This window comes from Charadrius vociferus, unplaced genomic scaffold, assembly GCF_000708025.1.
Source record: "Charadrius vociferus isolate BGI_N301 unplaced genomic scaffold, ASM70802v2 scaffold185, whole genome shotgun sequence".
In the NCBI taxonomy this organism is placed as follows: Eukaryota; Metazoa; Chordata; class Aves; order Charadriiformes; family Charadriidae; genus Charadrius; species Charadrius vociferus.
The window spans coordinates 911,907-923,874 of record NW_009648955.1 but is presented as its reverse complement, the minus strand read 5'-3'; the positions used below and the strand labels follow the sequence as shown (position 1 = coordinate 923,874).

The 11,968-nt window shown below is 36.9% G+C and overlaps 1 protein-coding gene across 1 annotated transcript in view; it reads left to right on the top strand.

Moving 5' to 3' along the window:
* The window catches only part of PHIP (pleckstrin homology domain interacting protein), a 119,092-nt gene that overhangs the window by 94,099 nt on the left and 13,025 nt on the right, over positions 1-11,968 (top strand). Inside the window, exons 21-27 of the mRNA XM_009887458.1 lie at positions 1,150-1,257; positions 1,663-1,787; positions 1,980-2,062; positions 6,640-6,751; positions 6,968-7,029; positions 8,436-8,591; positions 10,514-10,634. Of these exons, the coding sequence (XP_009885760.1) occupies positions 1,150-1,257; positions 1,663-1,787; positions 1,980-2,062; positions 6,640-6,751; positions 6,968-7,029; positions 8,436-8,591; positions 10,514-10,634 (767 nt within the window). The remainder of the gene's footprint in view (positions 1-1,149; positions 1,258-1,662; positions 1,788-1,979; positions 2,063-6,639; positions 6,752-6,967; positions 7,030-8,435; positions 8,592-10,513; positions 10,635-11,968) is intronic.

Below are 11,968 nucleotides of genomic sequence, written 5' to 3'. Positions count from 1 at the left end.
GAGTCCTTCTCCATTTTAAAAAAAAAAATAAAAATAAATGACATGGAACATGAAGACATGAAGAAAGTTTGGTAACAGTTGATGTAAAAACTTGATAGACGCTTGTTTATAATGGTTTATGATACAACAGTTTTGGAGAGCATGTGGAAATACAAATGTTAGTGTGTTTATTTGTACAAACGTAGTTTAAAACTTACTGAGGGCTTTTCAATCTGCATTTTTTTGTTCTGTTAGACCTTTACATTTAAGGTATTGTTCCCTCATCCTACTTGATGGAAATCCCATGTTTATGGCTTCGGGCAGTTGTGGAGGATTTTTTCATTTGGAATACATCATACCTGGAATACAGCTGCTTCAGATCTTTGTTCTAATTAGTTTGTGGAACCTCTACTTTGCATTTCAGATAGATTTCTTGAATATATGTTTAAGGTTTTGAGCTTACTACTTCATCACAGTGATGGTTTATAGCAAAAAAAAATTCACCCATGTGGTATCATACACAACAGGATCAAACCAAAACTATTAGACTGTGGATGTCTGAACCATGGAAATTTATAGTGAAAGGATTTTAAAAAATTTCACAAGTGCTTGAAATGTCCATTTTCAGTTTGTTCACGTCTTTGTTAGGTTGTTTATTCTGTGCTGTGGAAGCAAACACCAAAATCTTACCAGAATAATAACAAAAAGCTGAGTTTTCCTTCTAAAATACATTTCTTGTTCAAAAAAGGTAGGACTAGCTGGATAGTGATTTTAGTGATACATGATTGTCATCTTAAGGCTGTCCTATAGTGATGAATAACCAGGTCGGTTAGCGGAATTCATGTTCCTTTCATTGGATTGTTCTATAGTTCAATGATAAATAGGTGGTTTTCTTACTGATTTCGTTTTGGTCTCACATGTAATTTAGAATATTTTGCTCATAGGAAAAATGGTGTTCTGAATATTTCCTATTTTTTCTGTAGATGTTTCTATGATACCTGCTTTAATTGTCCACCACTTAATTTTTTGAGAACCTGTGACTTCTGCAGGAGAACAGAGTGGAGAGAAGTCGATAATAAAATAGGAAGTGCACACATTGTATGGCAGTGGTGTGCTAGCGTTTCAGCTCCTCAAAGTCTTTGTTAGATAACTGTCACATTTCACTTTTAGGTCTACTATTTCCGACAAGGTCATGAAGCATATGTTGTAATGGCTAAGAAGAACAAAATATATAGTATTAATCCCAAGAAACAACCATGGCATAAAATGGAATTACGGGTATGACTTCTTTTTTGGTTTTGTTTGTAGCTTCATAATTAAAAAGTTTGGAAACCAACTGAAAGAAGATTCTTGATACAGATGTTTCTAATGTTGTGCTCTTAACTTTTTTCCCTTATCTTAATATATTAACTTAAATAGTCAAATGAAATCAGACCTTAAACTGTACTTTTTGCATCTGCTTGAACAGATGAGGTGGTTACACTTCATAGCAAAATATTTTTCAAACAAGTTACATTGTGAAATAATTTAGTCTTGTTTTGCAAGACTAAATTTCAGATACTTGATTGTGACATGCTCTGGCAGAAATCTGGTGTCTTCTGTATATCCATATTTACATGTTTCAGGAAGCTATTATAGTCATCTTAACTTCAGTGGTGGTACATAATGTTTTGTTTATTCCAGGAACAAGAGCTGATGAAAATAGTTGGGATTAAGTATGAAGTGGGATTGCCTACTCTCTGCTGTCTTAAACTAGCGTTTCTTGACCCTGATACAGGGAAATTAACTGGAGGATCGTTCACCATGAAGTAAGGAAAGCAATATTATATTCAAGTTGGGGGATTTCTTGGGGAGGCTGGGGCTGAGATTGAAAGTTAAGATACCATTAATGTCATGACCTGAGAAGTGTTGAATTCAAGGTGTTAATTTTTTATGTAAGTGTTCTACTTTATGCTTTTTCTGGTTTATCTTTTAACAGTTGTGTGTTCTGTTGTAATTAGGTATCATGATATGCCAGATGTCATAGATTTCCTGGTTTTGAGGCAGCAGTTTGATGATGCGAAACACAGGCGATGGAATATAGGTGAGTTGTGGGGAGTTTCTTGGTGTGTGTGGGTTTTTTTGTATGTATTTACCGATTTTCATGATAAATTATCAAAAAGTAAGTTATGGTAAATAAATCATAATGCTGTACTGAAATTGGAGAATAAGTTCTGTCCGTATTTGGATGTGGAGTCCTACTTTGTCCTTGACTGAAGCTACAGCAAGCAAACAAAATACCAAAAGTGGTCTGCAAAAGAAAGCACAAAGAATCTCAGCTGTGTGCTTGCAGAGAGGAATTAGGAATACTTTTTAGAAATACGGTATATATTGGTAACTAATAACTTACTGTAGCCTATATGTTGCTTATATGTCCTTTTTTTTTTTTTTTTGATTGAGGCCCTCTTACAACTGCGTTGCCACTAGATTATTCCCCCCACTCCCCCACCCCCTCCAATTTCTGGAATTTCTACTGGAAATATGGAAACACCTTCTCCACCATTTGAAATTTATGATCTCTAGATTGTACAAAGCGAATGCTCTTCCCATCTCTTTATACTTGTTTCAATTCTGTTCTAAACCCCATATGGTTTAGCTTCGTTGAAGTGTATATAATTGCAGTTCACTGCCATGTGATGTGGAAATGTTTTTGATTCATTTTACTTCGCCTGTGCTTAGTTATTTCAAAGTGTTGGATACTGGAAAATGTCCATGATAGGCATGTCCTCCAGTTAGATCTATTTGCTAGTCATCTTTTCCATGTGATAACAAAGATCACCTTTCAACAATGAAATCAAACTAGGGGGACAAAATGATCCTCTAAGGTGTTGGGCCTTTTCAGGAGGTCAGGAAATAAGTATGTTCTCATTTAACATATTCTCTGGAACTTAAAAGATTAAGCAATCGTTACTGATTTTTCAGAGTTCATCCTGAGCTCTGTTCCCCTAAGAGAGAAATTTGTGTATGATACTGTATTTACTGAATTACAGGCACTGTGAAGTCCTTTCTGGTATCTCGGTGTATTCTGTGAAGTGGCAAGCTCCTGAAAGTGAAATATTGATAGCCTTTTTTTTTTTTTTTTTTTTTTTTTTCTTCCTAGCAGCTTTCAATGTTAAACACATTTTCTGTAAAGTAGTAGCAGTTACTGTACCAACTCAATTCCTGTGGTTCTTCCATTCAGGAGCAGAGTCTAGCATCTACACAGCTGACTTGACAGCATTTCTTGCCACTGCAGGCAAAGCACCATACAGGAGAACGGAGGATTTTAATGCAAGAACATGATGGTGTATCTGATGCTTATGTAGAAACAACTGATACGACACATGTTTCTGCAAATATGCCGCCTCCTTAGTCTGTATTCTTTCTTTTCAAACTGCTGTCTTCTCTTGAGCTCATTGTACCCAAGTAACTTGAGGAAGTGGCACAGCTGGATGTTAAAAGCTCTTTTCTTTTTTCTGCTCTTTCTTACCTGACTTTTCTGCCAGGAAAGATGAATTGATCTCCTGTCCTTTGATGTACATCACGATATCCTTGCTTAGGATGTGTGCCTTAGCAGTAGATGTATAAATTACATGAGTAAGTTCTGTATCATCTCTTACTTTACATTATGTTGTCTGAAAAGACAGCTGTTCTTCAATTCTGTAGGAGATTTGGTAAAACCCTAGGCTTCTGATTTAATAGGAAATGTAAACCTTGATTGCTACTTTAAAGATCATTTCAGTTTAAAGATTCCTTAAGAGACAAGATTGGTCAACATCTACTAATATGTCACCAAGCTTTGCTCTTTCCTGATGGTTATGGGTCTGTGGTCTTTTCCTCTTCTGCCATGCCATTTGTGTTTTCCCACAAGATCACGGCAGCAGTAGAAGAATGACTGTCGTACCTTCTGTGTGAACAGCCTAACCAGAAGTCATCTGTCAGCCCTCGTGATAGAAATCCAAGAGTAGAGGAAGGACTTTGAAATGCTACCCTTTCTGCTCTTAACACTACGAGCACAGGTAGCATCTCCTTCCTGGGCTGCCAACTGTATTTCTGTAAGTTTGCAGTGTGAGAACAATTGGAGCTACACAAAAAATATTGGAAGTGCCAGAACCTTTTATCAACCCCTCAGTGTAAATAGTGTGAATTTCAGGCCAGTAGTGTCTAATACCAGCTTATAACTCTGACAAGTGTGTGTTAGGGTTCAGTCTTCAGTTCCTCCTTTGGGTGGTATAAATAGTGGTAAAATACTCCCCTCCTTTGAAACCGTATGGAATGCTAAAGCAGAGGCAACAAAGATACTGCTGTAAAAGTGCTGCAGCTGTTCCAGGAGCCTTCCAGAGCACTACCCTGCCCTCTGTGGTGATGCTTTGGATATTTTACCATTTATTTACTTGGAGCAAATCGTGCACTGTTTTATTGCAGCGTGGAACACAATATAAAAAATGTTCCTTGAAAATAGATCATATTTTCTACCAGGATAAGGAGAAATGCCTTAGAACTGTACATGAAGCTTGTTCCTGTGGATTTTGCCACATGAATCTGAAATCCCCAAGATTTATCTGACGTGCTCAAGTCTTTTGAACTTTCACCATAGCTCTTCATCTGATTTGGATTTTTCTGTTTGGGGTTTGGTTTTTTTTTTTCATCTCATGCACGTGCTGATTTGTCTTGTCAGGACTACTGTTACTATCTTTTCGTATTCCTCTAATTTCTGGCACTTAGCCTACAAATCAATATTTTTAAAGGCTACTATTTGGATAGTTGCTGAATATTAAATTTTCTGACTCCACTTCAATCATTAAAACATTGATCTTTTAACTGATAACAATCCTTGGTGTTTTGGTGTGATTTTCTGTGGTGTGTTTTTGTTTGGTTTAGGGAAGAATATTTGCTCATCTATAATATTTATTTTTTTTAATAGTAAATGCATATTAATGTATGAATCCTTTCAGAATGAACAAACTTTAAAAGTTTGAGAAATGACAGGTTCTTATTTCTACTCAGATTCTATTTATTGTGTATCTTTGTCAACTACAAGATTAATACTTGGGCTAAAAGCTATTCCAGTAGGATCCCTGCAGCTTTAGCTGTATGTCTTAGACAGGTGTGCCTACCTGGTTCTTACGTAGCAGCCACTTTAAGTTCAACATACAATTTATATTTTCAGCAAGCTAATGTTATCTGATGATACACAGTTCTGTAGAATTACGATAAATCCTTCTTCTAATAAGGTCTGCTGTCCGCGTAGATGAGGTAACACAAAGGACATTGGAAAAATAGTGATTCAAGAGATTGTTCTGTGGGCTTTTTAAATTACGTTGTTTTCTCCTTTAGCGTTCTGTCCATTGGAATGCTGTGGCTCTTGAGCAACTGGAAGCGGCTGCCAGCGTACACTCCTTTAAGTGTTTTTGATCTGCTTAATGTTCAGCCCCATCAAGGCACTCACAGTTGTACCTACCCACATTTCTTTGTAAAACTGATCACTAGAGAATGCCATATTGGGAGATTGTACTTTAAGAGCTCTTCAGAATAATTTATTCCTTTAAAATAAAGCATCAGCCCTTATTTACATTTTTGATCTCGCATTTCAGATATTTCTGGTATACTTTGTTGTATTACATTCAGCACAATTAGAACTATTAATGGAAGCTTTGTAATTGTCCTGGAATTACTTGCAATTCATTAAATTAAAAAAAAAAAAGTGCAGTAAGAAAGCTGAACGTTTTTGAGAATGTACTTACTTCCTATTAATTCAGACAACTGCAGCAAGGATTTGAGCAGAGTGTGGATGTATTGAAAGAGAAAAAACATTGCAGCAGATGAGAATGTGTATATTCAAATTCCATGAAAACAAAAATGTGCAGTTCTTGGAATCTCAGACTTAAATTACATTTGTTCTTGTATTGAGCGAACCGAATACTGTGCTAAAAATTGTTTCTAAATTCTGTGGCATGTGTTATAGAAAATGTTAGAATTTATGATGGCCTGTAATACACATATTCTCATGTGTAATTTTTTTTAATAACGCTTCTGACCTTTTTTTCGCAGCTAGGCGAATGCTTTGCAGTAGTGAAACCATTTCAAGTCATAGTAAATTACTTTGCTAACCTTTTGAAGAAGCTTTAATAAATTTTATTCTTTTATCAGTCAGATTGCCTGCATAGTAAAGGGGATGAACCTCTGAGTTACATTTGGGTAGCTGAAAAAGCACTTCAGAAACTAAGGAGCAGGAGCTCAGCAGCATATAAAATATTCCCCATACAAAAGTGTCACTGATCAGTTATTTTAAGATGGCATGTAGTGTTTAATGCAAGTAAATTGGACTCTTATAGCATTGAAATGTCTTACCTTTTATATGACATTAAGAAATAAATTCATATATAAAGAATATGTAGATAGATTTGCAAATCATTGTTTTTTCTAATGCCATGTTAACTTTCTTTTTGGTTTAAAAGTGGCCTTTGGAAACAATTTCATATTTTTTTTTAAACTGAGTATGAATCATGTTTGTTTGCTGATGCTTCAAGAGTTCAAAAGGATTTCTGTATTCAAGATCAAGCCAAAGGTATCTAAAAAATGCTTCACTTGGGAGGAGTAAAGTGCCTTGTATTGATGACATGGTTTTGTGTTTTTACCTAGGTGATCGTTTCAGGTCGGTGATAGATGATGCTTGGTGGTTTGGAACAATTGAGAGCCAGGAACCTCTTCAGCCTGATTATCCTGATAGCTTATTTCAGTGCTACAATGTCTGGTTAGCAAATTTATCTTCAATCTTTTATTTTTTTAATCAGTTACTTCATTTGAAGTACTGACTGAGCATCTTGCTTTCATTCAATTCAGTCATGCATCTCGCTGTACCAGTTTATTATAATACTCTGTGGTATATAAATAAGTTATGTGACAAACATTAAATACTTACATCGTTGAGGCAATATTAGTAGATAACTTAAATATGATTATTTTTAAGCTGGGACAATGGTGATACTGAGAAGATGAGCCCTTGGGACATGGAGCTGATACCAAGTAATGGTATGGTACATTAATAATGTAATTTGTTTTAAGAGTGTATTTAAAGAAGAAAAAAAACCCTATGTTTTTACCTAAATAATCCTGTTTCTCCTGGGGAGTGGGAGAAGGCCCGCAAACCAGTTGCATTTGAAGAACATCCTTACATCAATTACTAAACTAAAAGCGGACCAAGTTAAATGAACTGCAAAAAAACATACAGCCATCCTTAGACAAACTAAGTGTATCTTGGAAATAGACAGAAATGTTACAAAAACTTGTAACAGATGATGTGCAGTTAAAGTTAGGGAGAACTGAAGATAAATCTTGTGCCCTAAGTCAGCTTTGAGGATACTGACTGCTCTGAGACCTATCAGCATGCCTGCAGGCTTTCAGTGCTTTGAAGGCGCAACATGGGCCTGTGAGATAGTTTGATGATAGTAGGATTTGGTCCTTGTGTGGCCCAGCACATGTGGCAGATAGACCTGCTGCAGAGCGGACAGCTTAGCACAGGCACTGTTCACAGACAACAATGTAGTATTTCTTCTTCACTCACTTTGGGTTTTTTTGAAGACTTCATAAAAGTCCGGTTGGAAAACAAAGCATATTTAGCATTTTTTCCTTATCTTTTCTAGGAAACATCTGATAAATTTGTCACTCATAAATAATTCTTAATTCTTTAAGTTGTAAATATGTTAATTTCAACTTTTCATTTTGGTCCAACCCTTCTTTTAATGGGTACCTCCTCGTCATAAGTAAAATACACAAGTTAGAGTGATAATATGACTAAAATAATGAATTAAAATAGGCAGATAACTAAACCTGAACCTGATTGTTTGCCGTATCCACAAATACTGACTTCTGTTACATCATCTTCTTCTTCAAAAAAAAAAAAAAAGTTAGAGGAGCATTTGCATCATACTCTAAAAATCTGCTGTTACGTGATGAATTATGAATTGTTACGAATTGGTCTTCAAGAATACTAGGGTGATGGTACTTTCAATTTGCTTGCTCAGGAGCTCTGGTTTTAGCATTTCACCTCACGAAACTGTGAAAAGGTGGAACCACTACATGGACAATGCCAATCACTTATTTCCAATAATTTTATGTTTAAAGGAAAAAGCCCCAAAACAAAACACAAACTTTTAACTGTGATGAAGGGGTGTCTTAGTTGGTTCTCAAATAAATTCTGCAATTAGCTATTTGGAAGAGGATGAATCTTGTTTCGTGGAGAACTTGTACACCAGACTGCATTGTAAAGATTTAAATTTATCATATGTTGGATGCATCCAAAGTGTCTTTGAGCAAACCAAGAACTATGCATTTGTTTTGGTTAGTAAAGTGATGTTACATATCTTTGGTTTACAGGTGTATACATTACGCAAAGTACAAAGACTTGTGTTTTATTTAGTTTCCATGTTACATTCTAGCTGTATTTCCAGAAGAACTGGGAACTAGCGTTCCTTTAACAGATGACGAACGTAGAACACTGCTCTACAAACCTCTGGATGGAGAGTGGGGTTCCAGGACACGAGATGAGGAGTGCGACAGAATTATCGCAGGGATAAACCAACTCATGACTCTAGGTAAATCCTGAATCATATGGTAAATGTGTTTGTGTTACATTTTTTCAGACTATGCTCATGTGTACTTCTGAAACTAACAAAATAAATGTGATAAAATACACCTTTTACCTCTTTGATTAACTGGAACAAAGCTTTGTCGTTGAAAGTTTTTGTATTTTTCGTCTAGTGAGTACAGGTAAAAAAGTAAATTTTCTCCTGTTTTCAAAGGTGGCTATTGCATTTTGGTAGATAATTTGACATATGTTAGGGATTTGGGCTTAACATGCTAAAAACAAGGACCTGATTTTTTACTTTAGCTATCAGAATCTCTTGTTGTGGTAAAAATTGCAAAGAGATAAGCAATAGGAAAGAAAAAAAAATGTTATACTTACTTAGAGAAGGGATACCTGTTTGTAGATTTCCCCTGTATTAGCCTTTTCCAATTCAGATTTTCTCCCCCACACTGCCTTAATTGTGTAAAATGTTGAGGAAAAAGTGATTGATTATCTCCTGAAAAGCTGTTTGGTTGTAGAGCAATTACTCTTTACTGGCAGCTTCTGAAAAGGCAATTGTTAAAACGTTTAACACATCACTGCAACATTTACATGATCACAGATGGGTGTCTGAGATGGAGATCCGTCAGTGAAATACAGGCTGAGTCATAAGTCTTTTGTATGTTTTGTGATGAGCGAACTGTGTTAAGTCAGCACTTAGGTGTTGGGGTAACAATGGTCATAAATGAAATATATACATTGTCACAGATAATTCTTTTTTAACTGATTTTTTTTTTTAAGCGCTTGAAGCAAGGTAAGACACATTTCCAAAACGCCAGAAAACTCTTAACTCTCAAAATACTTCTGATACCACATATCCCCCATTAAGAGTTCTTTGTGACATAATGTATAAGAAGCTTCCCTTTGCTTCCAAAAGAAAGGAAATATCCATACAGTGTAGTAATCCGAATTACATAAGAAAAAAAAAAAAACTTGTGAGGAAATTAAATTTTTTTTCATTGTGTCATCTAAGAGTAGTGGTTTTACATTTTGCATTAGGTTGTAAGCATACTGCTTCCTTTAGGATATAACTGTAGCATATGTGGTACATATCGGTACAAAGTAGCAGTTGCTGGAACATTCATAAGAGTAAGTAAACAGCTTTTGGAAGAAGAGCAGTCTGTTTAGCAGCAACATGTTTTCTGTTTTTGAAGACTTTCTGAGAGAGACTTAAAAGGTTTTTGTATGGTTTTTGTATTACAGTGTTTTCCCTTGAGGTATAAAATGTTAGAATGATGTGTTTAAGCACTCATGATGCTTCTAAGCACAAGAAGAAAAAAAACCCAAACGTTTCTGTAGGTACACAACTTAAATTGCTCAGCAGTCTTCTAGGTGGATTGGTTTCAGAAGGGTTCTTTGCTGTTAGGTAGGGACAGGAGATAGTGTTTCTGTTTTATTCTGAATCTGGATTTTCCTTATATGTTAACGAGCTTGAAATGGTACTGTAACTTTTATGGTGAGAATTTAATGAATTGCTTTGAAGATGGGAGAGGGGCAATATAAGACATAATGAAATGAGCCTGTGTTGTAAATAACAGTACTGAATTACATGTCTGCATATATGTGTAATTTATACATTTAAATTTTCAAATGTGTATACTTGGCATGCACTTGCCATGTCTCTGAGCAGTGTGGTGTTTCGCACACAACAGAATGGGTAGTCACTGCAACAATGGTACTTAAGTATACACTTCAGCAAGCGCTTTTATACGTAGAATATCACAAATTGTTCGGAGTATCCAGAGTCATTATTGTTGGTATTTTGGGGAAAGTGCTATGCTTTTCAAACATGAAGAAATAACATGTTGTGGGGCTGTGAATCTTGAAACTGCTAAAGGACTTTTGTGGTATATAACTGATGATTTTTTATTTTTTTTTAATTCTATCTAGATATTGCTTCTGCATTTGTGGCACCTGTGGATCTTCAAGCTTACCCAATGTATTGCACTGTTGTGGCATATCCCACAGACCTCAGTACCATTAAACAAAGACTGGAAAGCAGATTTTACAGGTTAGATCCAGGTCTCAGTTCCTGCTGTAAAATAGTGGCGTATTTTTGGTAGCTGTTTGTCTTGTAATACCCAACTAGGAGATGGGTACAGGTGTGCAGTTTCCATTTCTCCCATCTTCTATCCTTGATGTAGGTTTCCATTTTATGAAATTTCCATTTTGTGGATTAGATGAATGGACAGTGAGGTGGATTGAGAACTGGCTTACAGATAGAGCTCAGAGGGTTGTGGTTAGTGGTGCAGAGTCTAGTTGGACGTCTGTAACAAGTGGTGTCCCTCAGGGGTCAGTACTGGGCCCAGTCCTCTTCAATATATTCATTGATGATCTGGATGAAGGGATAGAGTGTACCATCAGCAAGTTTGCTGATGACACAAAACTGGGAGGAGTGGCTGACACGCCAGAAGGCTGTGCTGCCTTACAGTGTGACCTGGACAGGCTGGAGAGTTGGGCAGAGAGAAATCTAATGAAATTCAACAAGGGTAAGTGTAGCGTACTGTGTCTGGGGAGGAATAACCCCATGCATCAGTACAGGTTGGGGGCTGACCTCCTGGAGAGCAGCTCTGTGGAAAGGGACCTGGGAGTCCTGGTGGACAACAGGATGACCATGAGCCAGCAATGTGCCCTGGTGGCCAAGAAGGCAAATGGCATCCTGGGGTGCATCAAGAAGAGTGTGGCCAGCAGGTCGAGGGAGGTCATCCTCCCCCTCTACTCTGCCCTGGTGAGACCGCATCTGGAGTACTGCATCCAGTTCTGGGCTCCCCAGTTCAAGAAAGACAGGGAACTGCTGGAGAGGGTCCAGCAAAGGGCAACAAAGATGATTAGGGGACTGGAGCACCTTTCTTATGAGGAAAGGCTGAGGGACTTGGGTCTCTTTAGTCTAGAGAGGAAGTTCCATCTTAACATGAGGAGGAACTTCTTTCCTTTGAGGGTAGTGGAGCACTGGAACAGGCTGCCCAGAGAGGTGGTGGAGTCTCCCACTCTGGAGACATTCAAAACCCGCCTGGACGCCGTCCTTTGCAACCTGCTGTAGGTGACCCTGCTCTGGCAGGTGGGTTGGACTAGATGATCTCCAGAGGTCGCTTCCAACCCTGACCATGCTGTGATTCTGTGAAACTTTAAAAAGTATTGAACATCTCTTCTCCAAAATGTATTTTAGAATTATGTGGCATTCAGATTCCTGCTTATGCAAATAACTTGTTCCATGTGAGATTCAAATTGCAGGACCAAAGACTAGATCAGTAAAATGACTTTAGTCAAAAGTGTCCACTATAAGTTTTTTTTAAAAATCTGTTTTTTAATAAGAGAAATCTTCAAATATGTGAAGTGCTTTTGAGC